General features: G+C 44.2%; 1 protein-coding gene across 3 annotated transcripts in view; it reads right to left on the bottom strand.

Moving 5' to 3' along the window:
• The window catches only part of LIN28B (lin-28 homolog B), an 85,840-nt gene extending 71,500 nt beyond the window's left edge, over window positions 1-14,340 (bottom strand). The window contains exons 1-2 of one of the 3 annotated variants that reach the window (XM_041478142.1): window positions 14,307-14,340; window positions 7,301-7,488 (exon numbers count right to left, since the gene is read on the bottom strand). In XM_041478142.1, the coding sequence (XP_041334076.1) occupies window positions 7,301-7,488; window positions 14,307-14,340 (222 nt within the window). Of the gene's footprint in view, window positions 1-7,300; window positions 7,489-7,762; window positions 7,842-8,439; window positions 8,609-14,306 lie in introns of those variants that run through there. The other 2 variants (XM_041478143.1, XM_041478141.1) reach the window with 2 other exon arrangements.
• Between the last annotated feature and the right edge of the window lie 1,887 nt (window positions 14,341-16,227).

Genomic DNA, 16,227 nt, shown 5'->3' with positions numbered 1-16,227 from the left:
ATATATTTTGGTGCCACCACTAAACTGTCATCACTAAACAAGAAAAAGAGAAACTGGAAGACTGAAGTGTGGCACAAAGATTCCTGAAACATTTCACTTCCAAAGAGAGCTCAGATGCTTATACTCATGCCGATACCCTCAAATGCCCTTTTTCTTGAAAAGTCATTATGACTTTCACTGTCTCTCCATCCCCAGCTGAAGATGGCAACACAAGAACTCTTGCTATCTTGCACCAGGAGACTGCAGTTCCATTCATCATATTTCTGTGACAGTGGCTTCCAGCTCTTTCCTCCAATACCTCCACCTCACCCTGGCTGCTGCTTGCTTGCACCCTTGGTCACCTTTCCATGGTGCCAACACTGCCCACCCTTATTTGCGGGGATCATGGGCATTCTCTGCTATGAAAAATGATACAAAAGTCAGATACTAACCCAAACACCTCCCCAGCTGAGTTTGTAATGCAGCTCCACCAGCACTTATCTAGTCCAACATGAAGAGTGATATAAAAGCTCTTGAAACTTACTGAGGCAGCGGCACTGCTGCCCAATGGACAAGTCAAGTCATCTCCACAGGATTCCCACTGATAAGGGCGGCTGTAGGAGTTTAAGCCTCCACCTATTCACCCCACACTGCTACTGCAAAGCCTTGTTCAGCTGCTTGCAGAGCAGCTGCTGAACCTGCTGCATGATACAACTTTGCATGTTCAGAAAAAATCAAATTCAGTGCCAGCTTTCCACAATACAGCAGACTGTGATGCTTGCAGCAAGGTCCACAGCTGCTCCACAAGCAGACAAGCCATCTCTGGAGTGAGATGTGGAATTCTCTTTAGCCATCTCTCAAGTAGTTAACCCCCCTCCATTTTAAGTCAGAACCAGCCAGATTAACCTGAGGAAAAGCATGGACACCAGTTTCTTCAACTGAATAAGCTTAAGCAATTAAATGCACTTCCCCACCTTCCATGCAGAGGTGTTTAGTGATACTCTGCTGATTTAAAGCAATTTAAGGATTCACTGCTTTCACCAGTGATATCCATCAGGCAAAAGCCAGTCCAAATCTGTCCTGAAGAACCGTCCTTTAAAAAGAGCCTAGCATCACACAATGCCTCTCTAACAGTCCTGGTTACTTTCAGTTGATTTAAAAAAAGGCAAAAAAGCACTCCTACATACAGGGAATTAAAAATTTAAACAGTATGAACTTATTCATTTGCATCGGTTTTAAAAAGCATCATAAATGGTCTTTACCATCTAGTTTCTAGGTCCTAGGATCATTCTTAAATGATGTTTTCACAGCCACTTTTAAACACCTTTGTAGAAACTGGTGGGCATAATTTTGCTTCTGTTAATAATTAGTGGGGAAATATGGCAGGCCTTTACTGCAATGGGTTACTTAAGGAAAATGAATCAAACAATATTTCCATGAGAGTATACTTTGTGAAACAAAGCTCTGGATGGTTCTAAATGTACCTACTACCTTGGTAATGTAGCTGGAAACCAGAACAAGCAACAATAACAACATTTTTCCCAATTTGACAATTCATTTCCTTTCAGCTTTGGTTCATATATTGGCTTTGATATCTTATGTTTGTGCCCCAGACAAAATATCCTCTTCCTCCCAGTATCCCAACCCTTGTGCACAACTTCCTCAGTCTTGGAGAAAAGGAGGATAGCCTGCTCTGGAGGCTATCCAGAGTAAAACCCCAGTAAAAGGGTGCATTTACTGCTCTGCCAAAGAGGGAAATACCTCTTAAAACGAAGTTGTCCCACTGCAACCCTCTGTCTTTGAGCCACTTGTGATTTCTACTTGTCAACATGCAAGATTTAAAACTCTTCAGCCAAGTCTGATCTGATTCAACATCACTTAGGTATAATGGTGTTGCCATTCACTTAAACACTATATAGGTTTACTAACAACAATTTACTACAGTGTTGGGGTTAGAAGTAAATAGATGAAATATGGAAGGTTAAGAAGATGGCAGCTCCATAACTCAAATAACCAAATTACAAGTTTCTTCAGACAACCATCTTAAACCATCAAGCTGTCAGTGAAGTATTTTGCCATCTGTGTGTCCATACACTATGCTAACTCATACAATAATTAGTAGCCAAAACGAAATTTTCAAAATTAAAAAAAATAACCCCAAAATGCTGTAGCACTCCACACCACAATCAGTGGTTCCCATTATTTCTGTGCATGCTGCAGCACAGCTGGCAAGTGCCAAAGCTTGGCTCTGGGTCTCAGCAGCTCCATCCCGTTTGGACACTACACGCTGAGGCTGCTGAGCCGACTTTGACACCCGCGGCTGATCCCTGCCGGATCTTCCACACACATGCTCACTGCAGACACACTTCCTTCCTCGGCCTCCCTCCCTAAATCCTGCTAGCCACTTTTGTTTTGATTAGGATGGGCTTGCCTGGTCCCCAGCAGAAGTCAAAGACGACAAGCCTGTAACAGCATATTCTGCGTGGGGACTTCCATACTCCAAACAGGCATACCTATGGCATATTAAACATAAGGAGCAATGAAGTACTGATCCCACTTACATGCCCAGGACTTCCAGTTATCCTGAGCAATTAAGTAGTTTTTAAAGGCTCCCAATAAAACAAACATGAAAAAGGTATGCTAGATGAAAGAATTAATGCATCCTTGAAAAAGCACAGGATCACATGTGCTCACAATGTAAGAAAGTCAGCATTGAGTGTATAATGTCATGTCCTACTCTGTCATAGAAAAAGTAGCTCAGCTGTGCCTAAAAACTAGGAATTCAAGGAATAAGCATCTGATTCATCATTGAAAATGATAGTTGGTTGCATTAAGGGAAAAGACTGTTCAGATGCTGCTTGTATGTCTCATTTTCCATTTATTCTTATGTTTACAGTCAAAATAGTCTTAATAATTTTTCCTCCTTCTTTTGTTATATGTAGTTGAAACAGTAAGAGCAATCTTTATAATACACAAATGATAGTACAGTGCAGAAGGACTCAATGCAAGAAAAAAGGGTGTTTTCCATTTTAATCAAATTTTGCAGTAGCAGTAAGAAAGTTCAGAAGAAAGTGAAAAATTTCAAGCCAACTATGTTCCTTTCAATGAGAAGACAAAATACACCAGCTCCTACATGCTGCTCCTCCCTTCCTTCCTCTCCCCATCTCATAAAAGAGGATCCCAAAGAATGATTGTGTTTAAGGTCTCAGTTCAGAAATATTATATCAATCCCTTATTGTGGTAAGAATTTTGGACTACAGAGCCAGGTCCCAACAAACTCCATCTAAACTGAACAATCTATTCCATCCTGAAAAAACACATTATTGAGAAACAGACATAAATTCTTAACCCTCAATACTCACAAGCATGCATTTAATTGCATCTGTTTACATTCAGCACCCTCCAGCTCATGATCATCTTTACCATCTGCACTTCACACTAAGCAAAGGAAAAAAGACTTGTTTCTAACTCAGCCTGTACAAAGTGTGTGTGAAAAAGAACGTACAGCATTTTTGCCTTACTGCCAGCATCCAAAAGAAGTAGTATATATTTGTCTAATTTTGAATGTGCAAAAAAAATTTAACAAACATCATCATTTTCTGAGAACTTTTTCTGAGAAAATTTTCATTTCTATGAGAACTTCAGCTCTTCTGAGTTCTTTGCACTGAAGACCTTTATCCACATGCACCACAAAAGGCTTCCCTCACTTCACCTCTCCAGTCTGTTTTACCCTTTGACAAATAGGTCTTCTTCTAAAATTTAATAAGAGCCACTCACAGATAACTCACAGGTCCAGAATTCACATCACAAAAGAGAAACAAGTTATATTATTCATGCCATGGTAACTTATAAAGAGAACATATGACAATATTGAACCAAATTCAGTAAGGTGCCCAGTCCTTGGATTTAAAAATGTTACAAAGGACTATCATTGCTACTCTTCCATTTTTTTTCAGAAGAAACAGAGTTGACTTGGCACATTGCTGCACTGAGCATGGCTTCTGCTCAAAAAATAAAATCGATTTTAGGACTCATAATTTTTATATGACCCTGAATGACTCAAACACAAGACTTAAAAGATATAAGCTGTATTCGAATAGAGCTACAAAGGAAAAGACTGTAGATTTGTGTAAGTGTACCAAATTACAGTGTAGACGCACAGATGCACATATGTAATGACTGGTGTGTTTCTACCTTAAATAATGCATCCAGCTCTAGGTACTTCATTACCAGAAGGGTAACAACAGTCTGAAGGTAGTTCAGAGGAGATCAATCAAAATTATTAACACCAAAGGAAGGACTTAAAAGGCAGGGTTAAAAACTCAATACTGCAGCTGTTTTGTGAATAGGACTTTCATTGGGTGAAGGGGAAGAGAAGTCCAAACAAAAGCATGGTCCTCTAAAAATATATCAATATATACAATTAGCAAAGCACTGACTTTAGAAAAATGTGACTATAATCCACATATAGCTAAGGGGGAACTCCAAGAAGAAAGCAAAATTATTTATTGCAAGCTCAAAAGTGTAGGTATAATGAGCTTAAACTATTACAGGAATTTCGACTTGACATACTGTAAGTTTTTGCTCATAGCAAGATCTCATAAACTGGGCATAACCTCACCAAAAAAGGGTAAGATAAGAAAGTAAAAATACTGTTGCAGGGTTCAAGCTAGCTTTGACAGGACTTAGACTATGTAAACTAGAAGCTTCTCTCCCCTGCTCAGACTGCTTAATTCTATAAAATTATACTATTAGCTACAAACACTGCAGAATGAGCGAATGAATGCATGCAACACTACCTGCACACACTTAAAAGATGAAGTGTTTTCAAAGCAGTTTGGAACAGCAGTGTTTTCTTTCAACACATTAATAAACTAACATATTTGCCTTGAAAAGGACCCTTCACGTGACAGACTTTTTCAAATTAAAAAAACTAATAAGAATAGGGTCCAATCACTGCTCAGGCAACAGGCTGTCAGACAAGCAGCAGCGTTAAATAACATTACAGAATTAAAGACATTTTTATGCTCTGGCTGCTACTGCTAGAACTGGTCAGCTAGTTAGCTAACAAAGCATTCTACACAGCAGTATCAATTATCTAAAATGTACTCTGAAACACAACAGATAGTAGTTCTCCCTGTTACATTACACAGAAAACTGATGGAAAGAAGATTCATGTCACCATGAAATTTACATATATATATATATACACTTTAGATTTCATCAAAATGAAAATGATGAGAAACATACTTTATTTGCTGCAAGAGCAATTCATTGCAAAATACTAATAATAACTTCACTCAGTAAGACGTATCTCTAAGTAAACTCAAAATGACTGAGGCACATAGTTAACATGCAATGAAACATGGTATTTTTCACTGCATTTTACACTGTGATTGTCTTAGAAACCCAAGGGTATGGATAAACTGTAGATTATTAAAGTGTAATAAACAAACTTGTCTAACATTTCCTTCTTTTCCCGTCCTTTAGGGAACATAACTCAATAGAGACTTCCAAATTTATGACTACTTTATTATTTTCTATGACTACTTTCCATTATGAAACTGAAAACCTTGTCTAGTATTACTTAAATGTATCAGGTTATCACACAGTTCAATACTTCTCTATTTCCACAGCTCTAAGAATATCTTTGTTTCCAAATGTGTTTTTTATTAACAGCACTGCTATGTTTTAAATATTTGTCTTCTACTATTCAAGAAGCAAAAAAATTACATACATTAACACAAAGTTACATTAAGAAAGAGAGGGGTTTATCTTTAAAGTAATTTACAGAACCGTAAAGAGCAACTTCGTGACTTAAGATACAAAAAGGCAAGAAAAGGGGAAAAGGAGGAAGACTGCTCCTTCTTTGATAAGTGTTTCATTCATTCAGTTCTAAAGAGAAAAAGCAGCAGCAAAGAGGGGGCAGCTTATATGCCAGTACAAAGCAGGAAGCGTAGGAATTTAGGGAGTGCACTACTGGATTCTACGCTTTGTACATAATTTCAAATGCAAGCAGCTGTATTGAAGCGCAGACCCTTAGGTGCAAGGGCACATGTGTGTAAGGCACCAAGACCAGAAATCCACGCCACCCTGCACTGCAAGACAACAGGCCACAGCAGCACTTTCTTCAGAAGTTTACTAACCTAATCAAAGGTGTATGATTTTAAAAAGCCTGATAAAGTTACTGCAGAGTAAAGCCGGGGCACCAAACGCAACATTAAAAGGGAGTCACTATATAATCATGGAACACCCCCTTCACCGTCATTGCAAACGTCATAGAAAACGGACAGCCACGTAAAAAGATGCATTTTGCCTCCCTAACATGGCCCTAGCCAACCCCAAAATGGTCTCTTTACTTGATATCTCTCTTCTCTTCCCTGATCACAGAGATGGGTGAAATTAAAAAATAGCTTTGTTGTAACTGGAGACTTACAGAAGGACCCAGGGTAAGTCTTCTTCACAAATCACAGTACAGGTCTAAAAAAAGTTCCCTTATTATTTCATACCTATTTTTCATCTGTAACTGGTTTAACATGAAGGCATTCATACCAGTTTCCACGTTCAAAACACCAAACCAACCATGCTGCTTAAAATTAAAACCATGGACCATACACCCCTTGTCTCCCCAACAGCCTTACAGCCGTACAGAGACACTGCTTTTGGTCTGAATACTTAATAATTACTTTTTTTTTTTTTTTTAATTCCCTAGAAAGGAATAATTAAAAATCAACCAACCAAACCACATACACGCTTCAGAGTATCACCACAGGGACACTCTCAGGTCTGAATTAGTGCAAAATAACACTATAATTATGTCTTAATTTCACTAACTAATCTCAGATGAGCTTTTAAAAAGTAATTCGAGGTTTACAAGTAAACCGTTTAAAACTGTACTCAAATGTTATCTGAATGAGACCCGACATTTATTTATCCTTTTCCCAGCGTAATTTTAAACACTTTCCAAGTAAAGGCATATCTGCTCCTGATCAGTCTGGTGACAAATGATAAACCTTGTTAAAAAGTGTGACATTTGAAAACAAATAAAAACCACAGGAGACTTTTCCAACCAAGGAGGAAGATACCAAGAAATATTATACCCTTGCACAAATCACCAGCCACAGAGACTAAGCACAATCTAACGACCTTATTTACTCAAATTGTACACTGCCAACAAAACCACTACCTAAGGCAACTCTTTAACTACAGATGTACTTAAATACCTAGAAAAAATAGGTTACTTCTCTTCACATAAAACCGGAGTCCCACTGAGCTCAACCAAATGTGGCAGGCTGAGATGGAAGACAAAAACGGGTCTTACTTGGTGTACAAAGACATCAACTGGAGACTCCAAGGGGCTTCCCTCTCGGTTGCTCATGGAGATGAACCCGAATCCCATTCTCACATTGAACCATTTGCAATGGCCGGTTCCGTGTAAAACCTGGGATTCCTCTTCTTCTTCCTGCTCCGGCAACTTCCCGGGTTCGTCTCCACCTTTACTCGCCCCTGCTGAGGTAGAGGGAAAGGCGGGGGGTGTGGGGGTGTGGGGGGGAAGGGGGGAGAAAAAGAAGGAAGAAAGGGACAAGATGCAAAGAGTTAAATTCTGGTAACATCCTTTTGCCGCTGTATAAAGGAATTAATACAAACAGAAAGGGGTAAAAAAGAAAAAAAAAAAAAGGCGGACAAAACAAAAATGAAAAAGCAAACGGTGAAAAGTGCGTATTTTTCCTAAATCCTAAAATTAACAACCTTCTCCCGAAAGTACGTAAAAATATTAAATCACCGGAGGTTACAGAGAGGAAACACTGCGTACGGAGGCTCTCCCTCTCTCTGAGCCCAGGGCAGCCCACGTTTCTGTACATACGTGTATTTTTCCATTTAACTCCATCTTTCAGCCACATTACAGCACGGAACGCGATACTTTACTTGAATATTGCTGGTTTAAGACCGATCCCATTTCTCAACAGAAATTCTCAGCCCAATTAGTCTCTCCTCGCAAGGCGCAGGACCGGGGGGGAGAGGGGGGAGGCCGGCCGAGGAGGGGTGGAGGAGAGAGAATAAGCAAAACTGGGTAGATTGCACAACTGGTTATTGCACATGCAGCGCCGAAACCACTATTTTCCACCGTGTATCCATCCCTCCTTGGAATAAACTTTCGATTAAAGTTGGGACAGGTGTACGGCCGTTTTCTCATCCCACCACTGCAACTGTGCTTAATCAAACAGGAACAATTCAAACAATAGCCCCCTGAAAGCTTTTCAAGTTGTGAATCGGTGTGGGCGGTACGGAACAGTTTCTGAGCTGGGTAACAATGGGTTTGGAGAAAGCCCCCTTGCGCGAGCTGCTAAAAAAGGGTAATGCATAGTTGGGTTAAAAAAGGGTGGGGGGAGGGGGGGAGAGGGGGAGAGAGCGAGCGAGCGAGCGAAAATCATAGTAAAACAATAGAAAAAGAAAATTAACCTTCGGCCATGTTGCCCCACGGGCCCTCTGCTCCAAACTCGTGAGATGAAAACTTTCCCTGTGGATCGAAGTGGTCTTCTGCATTAATCTAACATCCTGATTTTGAACGATCGCAAATTTAGCTCGCATGGTCTAATGTGCTTTCCCTCTTTTGATTTTTCCCCGTCTCTCTCGCTCCGTTTCTGGCCCCCTGCGCACACGTGACTCGGTCAATTACATGCTTTCTTGCTACTAATTTCGCATCGGATCCTTAAGGGGTTGGCAGCAGGCAGGAGCAGCCAATCGCCATTTCAAGTAGCCTGACACACCAAAATAATTTATGAATGAACAAGAAATTTCCAGCGCGGCGCTTTTTTTTTTCTTTTTTTTCCCCCTTCCTTTTCGGACAGCTAATCTGCACGCTTCTTTACGGGAAATCGAGATGACGTATTATTCTGGGGTTTCTGCCCTCCCGTGCATGCAGAAATCCGTAGGAAGATCCGTGTGTTTCTAGATACAGCCCACTGAACAACAGCTGCACGCAGGGGCGGCCGTGCGGAGGAGATTATGGGGGTATCTGTGCCCACCGCAGGCGGGCTCCGCGTACGCACACGAAGGCGAGATGCTCCCGGAGAGGGACACACGTGTGTGCGGACACGGACGGGGACACACGTGTGTGCACACACGCACGGCGAGCGCCGGCAGGCGTCGGTGGCACCCTGCGCGCACAGCGCGGGCAGATGCGCAACTGGATCGTTACTAATTTCGCATTCAAATTAGAAGGGCGCCGGAAACGCGGTATCACCTTAATATGCCCCAGAATGTGCGGAGATCTAGCGTTTCACAACATTTCTGGAGGGGGGATGGGGCGAGGGATTGTACTTCACAGGTTTCTCCGCCATCTCTTTCCGGGGGAGGGGATGTGATTAATGACTTCCTAAATAAGAGCCCAGTTTTCAAGCCGAGAATTGGAGTGAACCTCAATCAGCAGTTGGGAGAGGACTGACAGAGAGAGGGATTTACTGGAGAAGAGGGAGGGGAGAGAGAAGGAAAAAAAAAAAAAAAAAAAAAAGCCTCGGGGAAGAGGACAAAGAGGGGAGAAATAACGGTGACCGGGGACTGCTGTTTTAAGTCTTCACTGCCAGCGGGAGGGGGGATCCAATTCGGAGAAGAAATGTGTGATATGTAACGGGCTTGGTAACAGCCCCTTTGCAAAGGCACTCCCCTTCCGCGCTCACAGGTACACAGCTGTGGGACTGCCCTCCAGCCCTTCCTGCTGCTGTACGCACGGCCAAACGCTTTTGAAATAATATTTCAGAAACGTGAAAAACAAACAGTTAGGGGAGAATTAGTTTTATTCTTCCACCTGCCCATCTCCTTTACTGTAAAGTTACAGATGAAAGTATTCTGTCCTCATCACCACCTACTCGCATTAACCTGTCTTTCCATGCGGTATTTATACATATATATATACATGCATATATATATATAAATATCTGTGCTTTAAATGTTCCCCATACCTTGTAAAAACCTGGACTCCGACTTTCTTTTTAACCTCCCCCCTTCTCCCCCCAGCATCCTCCCTTATCCCAAGGACGCACAAACAAAAGCCAAGGCAACAAACTGATCCGTGCAGAACCTGAATGCAAGGGGCTTATGCATTTGTAAAGCACTTGCTGTTGTTTGGGAAGTGGCGTCGATCAGTCTGCCCAATTAAGGGGAACGCCTTTGCCCCCATGGGCCTGTTTACTCCTTTTGTTGCCTTTCAGGAAAGCGTCAATTCCCCTGCTAGCGCCTCATTTCTGTGTGAAACACCAAGGTGGAGGCTCCGTGTGATCGTTTGCAATAAAGAGGCGAGGGTGGGCAAGAGTGTACAAATACAAGTACCCTGACAAGTGGAGCAGAAGCTTTAAATCCTGAAATTCCTTTGCAGTCTTCAACCGTAAATTTCCTATAGGTTGTTTCAACAGTCAGATCGACTTCCTACACTGACCTGCCTTACGCATTCGTGCTACATACCACTTGCTTTTGGCTCATAACCTCCTTTTCCCCCTTACAATAGATTATTTTGCAATATTAAATCTCCAGTAATTTTATAGGCTTGGATCTTATGACCAGGACGATATCTAAAATATAATGAATGTACGCGATTTTAATATACGTGAAACCTCAGTTATGAACAAGAAATTAAGGGTACCGGAAGAAAACTATCCTTACGCCTCTTACTTGAACTGCCCAAGACTACATATCTTGTGGCAGAATAGCACATTTATAAAAGACAAGATCCCTCTGCTCCTCGAAAAGACAGAAAATACCCATTTGATAAAGTTTTAAAAGTCTTTATTTTAAAAGATTGATTCATGATACCGGTATTCGGTATTAAAAAAAAAAATAAAATCCTTAGAGGCTAGAATATTGGTTAAACAGACACAAACGAGTGGAGTTCATTAAATGGACAAAATGTCATGTTAGCAAATTTCAGTGAAAAGAAAATTTCACTATATGTTCTTCTATGAATAAATGAACGACTCCAAAACCACGTAAATAAATTAAGGTAAATATATTGGTTGCAAAGTTTTTCTTAGGTTGCAAAATAAGTGCAGATTTTGTAAAATGAAGGGGGATGGGATTTGCAATGTGTCTTTACTGAGATTTTCAGGCCTCCAGTATTAGTGGAATTAAGGTTGGGGTCACTGGACTGGTCACTGGTGTCAGATGTTATCGACTCATTCATTTCCTGCAAGGGACATCAGCCTTTCAAGTTTTGTGGAAGGTAGAGAGCTGTTGCCAGCTGGGAACTCTCCGGGTAAAAGAAAAAAAATTTAAAAAGAGAAAAAGGAACCCCAACCAACACCCTTCCAAAATTCATTCTGAAATGAGGGGGGAAGAGGTAAGAAAACCCTACGGAACAAGCCAGTTCGTGGAAAAAACTAGTTTAATGGTAATAGTTTACATTAAAAAAAAATCCATTTCTATCCTTACATTTCGCTAAACAGATGCTAATTTTGGAAAAGACAATTATAGGAAGCTGGAATCATTGTCTTTCTACTTGCACAGCAAGAGCTCCCTTGAAACTATGTAACCAAAACCAGTGGTGTTGGATTTCCTATTTGTCACCTTCCTAAAGCTTTTAGTCCTAACTTCGGTTTCTTCTATTCCTCTAAACAAAACCAAAACAAGACAAAAACCGCAACCTCCCTCCTCGAAAATACTACCCGCCTTCTTAAAAAAAAAAAAAAAAAAAAAAAAAAAAAAAAAAAAGGGAGAAAAGGAGAAAACCCCAAACTCTAAAGAAAACAGGGAGAAAAAAAAAAAAAAAAGACAAAAATCCAAACAAACGACGGAGCCGCGTGCATTTGTGCATTTGAAACAAAACGCGTGTTTTACACTTGAAAGCAGAGCTCGGGGTGCTGCTACCACTTCCCATTTCAAAGCACAGCCGGCGCTCCTCGCCGACGGGCAGGCAGGAGGGGCAGGGACGGCGCCGCGGCGCCCCTGCCCCCTCTCTCCGCTGCCCGCGCTGGGCTGCTCGGCGCCGCCCCGCCGATGCTGGACCGAATGAGATGCCCGTCGTGTTTTTTCTACACGGTCTCTGCCGAAACCGGCTCTTCCTAGATGTGTGGCCGGAGGGGGGCCTTTCCCGCCGCTCCTACGGCCGGGAGGCTGTGCCGGTGCGGAGCTGTTCCCGCCAAAACCCTCTCACCTACATTTTGGGCGCCAAAGCCGCTTTCCCTTTCCGCCGCCGCGCAGCGCCCGGGTCGAGGGAGAGGGTGGCCACCCTGCGTGGCCGTGCCGCTCCTGGGAGCAGAGCCCGATCCCAGCGCTGCGCCTCCGCCGGGCAGGGCCACAGTCGGGCGCCCGCCGGGCGCGGAGCCTCGGGCGTCCAGCGGCCGCGCTCCGCCAGGGCCCGGGAGGCGGCGGGTCGGTCCCCGCAACCCTGCCCTAAAGCCGGGCTTTCCCCATGGCTTTTGTTTAACACTTCCCAGAAAATGAGGCTCCTTCCCAGCGGGGACGTGGCGGTGCGCCTTCCCGCGCCTTTGGGAGAGTAGGGTCGGATGCGCTCCGGCAGTTCCCCTGGTCGGGCTTATTACCCTCGCTTTAAATCGCGAGCATTGATAGTAGAAAATATGCAATTTGTAATTTAAAAAACAAAACAAAACAGCGCCGGTCCCGGCTGCGCGCTGCCACGGCTCGGACCGAGCAGGGACGGGATTTGCCCGACGTGCGACCGCGGGTATGAAGTTACAGGCTTTACGGAGGCGCCTTCGCACCGCGCCTGTCCCGAACCGCGGCTCTTTTCGGGAAATGCAGTTTCAGGGCTCAGAAAGAGCCTCTCTCCCCTCACTCCCGGCCGCCGCAGCAGCTCGGTTTTTTAACTTCCCGGCGCTCCTCAGCCGTCACACCCAAGGCGGGCGCTCCCGGAGCCCGCCCCTGCTCGCTCATGGGGACGGGGCAGCCCCCGCCGAGCTCCGCAAGCGCCGCTGCTCGAACTGGGGTCGGAGCGCGGTTTCAAGCGTGAGCTTTGCGAACACGTTCTGTTGGAACGAGAAGGCGGCCGAGGGTGCGGCGCGGGCCCGCCCTGCCGTCCGTGCATCTCTGCTGGGCGTGCCGGCCGCTTGCGGGGGACTCCTGAAAGTACTGTCAATTTCTGTGATCCCGCGTGGGATCCGCGGGCAGGAGGACGCGGGAGGCGCTCACTCGGAGAGCTCGGATGCAGGATGTGGTCTCACGTACATTAACCGTCTCCCAGCTGCGGATTTGCAACTGATAGCGGCCGCTTCCCCGGGGGATTTAAGGAGGCTCTGGAAGTCGTCGCGGGAGACCGTGTGACAGGGCTAACGCCCCGCAGGGAACACCGGCCACCGCGGAGGGACCGGCCACACGGCCCGGTGTCACCGCTTCGCTTCCCGCTCGGCAGGCGCAGGACGATGAGCGGACGGGTCCGCGCTTCGAGCGCTTTCGCTCCAGCCCGTCTCCTCAGACGGGACACTCCCCGACGGGCAAGTGCCCGGCGGTGACACGGACAGCTCCTCCCGCCCCAGCACACAGACAACCCCCGGCGCCTGCCATCGCCCACTGCAGGCCATCCAGCGCTGCAGGGAGCGCGTCCCGCGGTGCGGGATCACCGGTGTCCCCGGGACGCGCGTCCCTCCCTCAGGGGCGCAGCGCCGCTCCGCGGGGAGCTCCGCGCCCCGGCCCGCGCATGCGCCGCTCCGGGCGGGCACCGAGGGCGCCGGGGCAGAGGGGACGGACGGACGGACGGGCAGGGGATGGACGGACGGGCGGGGGATGGGCGGGCAGAGGGGATGGACGAGCAGGGGGATGGACGGACGGTCAGGGGGCTGGACGGGCGGCCAGAGGGGCCGGACGGCCGGGCAGGGGATAGACGGACGGGCGGGGGGATGGACGGGAGAGTAGAGGGGCTGGAGGACGGGCAGGGGGATGGACGAACGGGCAAAGGGGCTGGACAGACGGCACTGCTGAGGCGTCGCGATCGGGAGAGGTGCGTGGTGCTAGTGTGGCAGCGGCACGGAAATAACTCCACGAGTTTAAATTTTAGTCCGTGATTGAAGTGTGTGCGCCCACCTCTGCGGTGGTGGTCCCGCAGCGCTCGTACAAAGCCGTGGACTCCCACCATTTGCGACAGGTATGTGACATGGGGTTATTGTAAATAAACTTTCCTCATGTAATTGTTTATTTTTCTTACAGAAGCCGAACACTCAAGCCTGCATCCAACAAGAACTCTGAAGCCTGTGCACAAAATTAGCGTTTCTTCCCCATCCCACACAGTGATTACGTTCATGAGAGTCAGTGGGACAGAAGTGCTGAAGCACCTCAGTTTTACAAATACACAGTCAGCCACGTAAGACGCTGGAGAGAAGACTGACCTGAGCCTGAGGAGACCTTCTTGAATGACCTCATCGTCTTCTGAGGAACCTAAAATCAGAGAGCTGGAGTCAGTACCGCGTTCACTGTCCCGGAGTACCGTATTTAATTACCTCATCTGCAGTTTAACGGCTCATTAGGAGGCCATAAAATGCCAGGGCATTGACTCTATGAAGTGACCTGTAAACCTACTGTTTGAGACTTACCTAGCTCATCAGAACCACAGTGAGACAACCAAGGCGTAAGAGAAAAAAAATCAAGTGCTGCTTTCCCCCCGCCCCCCAGCACCAGTAAAAGCATTGCCCCTTTCATTAGTCTCTTATGAAAGCTACACAATTGATGACAAAAGGGAAAAGACACAGATTTGCAGAATATTGGAAGGTGTTGTTTTCCTTTATCAATATTTAATTGCAGTAGGTAACCTAAGAACTAGTATGTTGTCTTTACTATGCTTAAATTGTACATATTAAACAATCAAGTCATATCTTGTATATGATTTAAGAAAAGCCAAGAAAAATAATTCTCCAGGATTCTTTCATGGTCAAAATAGTAACTCAATGCCCACTTATGAGTATCAACAGAAAAATGCTTTTAGTTATGACTTACAAAACTGCAGAGCACAGTATGTAATAATATGAAATTCTAGGTCTCAATCTAAACAAAAGCAATCAGTCATACAAATACAGATGTGTGACTTGACTGACACTTCATAAAAGGTGTACTTTTGCTCTATTTGAAAAAGGCCTGGCTTATTTTGTATAATGTCAACAAAAATATCACACAATAAAAAACTGCTGCAGATGGCATGAAGCATTAAGGAAAATACCTTTGGTTTGGAGTATTCATGTTACTTAGGTTGTCCAGTTTGCTTAACAAATGAAGGAAGGATGAATAGATAGGAGCATGCACAAACTCACCTGCTGCAAGCCTGTCCTCCTGTCACCCTCTACTGTCTTTTTAAATAATCTATGTTAACTGAAACCCATGCAAAAAGAAACAAGGTATTGCAGTATCAACCTGTTTAGATATAAACCCATTTCTCTTCTGTTTTAGAGAAATCTGAGTTCTGTCTTTTTTCCAATTTAAAAGAACATTGGGACAGTTATCCTGCTCTCTTAATAAAAACGAAGAAATAAAATTTGATATTCTACTAGGAGTGAGCAAAGTCAGGAGAAGAATGAACAATAACAAATTAGAACCAATTTTCTCTAACTTCTTTTCCCTTACAGTCAAATATCGTGAATCCTTTCGAATGCCAGAAACTGGAAAAGGGGGGGTGGTACAATCTTTCTTTACAGTGCAACAACACTGGCAAGCTGATTCAGTTCCTCTTCTTTTGTAGTAACTAAGTTTTCCAATGGAATTGTGTGGACTTTTGTCTAGTACTAAACCTAACTCTGCTTTTACACCTTCAAGCACTGAAGCCCAATCTCTTGTATCTGCTTCTTTGTTCTGCCAACCTGTGGCTACGTGGCTTTTGTGTCTTTCAGATTTACTTGCATTATTTATGCAACATAATGAAATATGCAAGCATAGAGTAAAGGATCCGTTCCTGGCTTTGGAACATAGCCTGCTTCAGTTTATGAAGGGATTAAAAATAAGTATTTGGGGGAGTGGTGCTGGGATTCAAAGGAGGAAAGTACAGTTCTTAAAAAAACTGTAGCAGAAAACAGGACAAGTTCAAGTAATTCCTGTTTCTAGTACTGTAATTTTGTAACACATTTTTAAGCGTCACATGTTCTAGAGGGTCACATAGTAGATTATTAAGCAGAAAAATTGATTTTTTTTATAGTTATTACAAAAAGCTTCCTGATACAATACTTAAAGCTTGACATAAGATGTATTAGTGTAGAAGAGCCTGGGCATTTCAATTCTATGAACTCATTTAAATAGATAGTTTAAATGAGAAACTATTCTGGCATG

The sequence above is a fragment of the Pyrgilauda ruficollis genome, unplaced genomic scaffold (genome assembly GCF_017590135.1).
Source record: "Pyrgilauda ruficollis isolate IOZ18807 unplaced genomic scaffold, ASM1759013v1 scaffold43, whole genome shotgun sequence".
Classification (NCBI taxonomy): domain Eukaryota; kingdom Metazoa; phylum Chordata; class Aves; order Passeriformes; family Passeridae; genus Pyrgilauda; species Pyrgilauda ruficollis.
The sequence above is the reverse complement of the archived record's forward strand: the minus strand, read 5'-3'. Positions and strand labels throughout refer to the sequence as shown.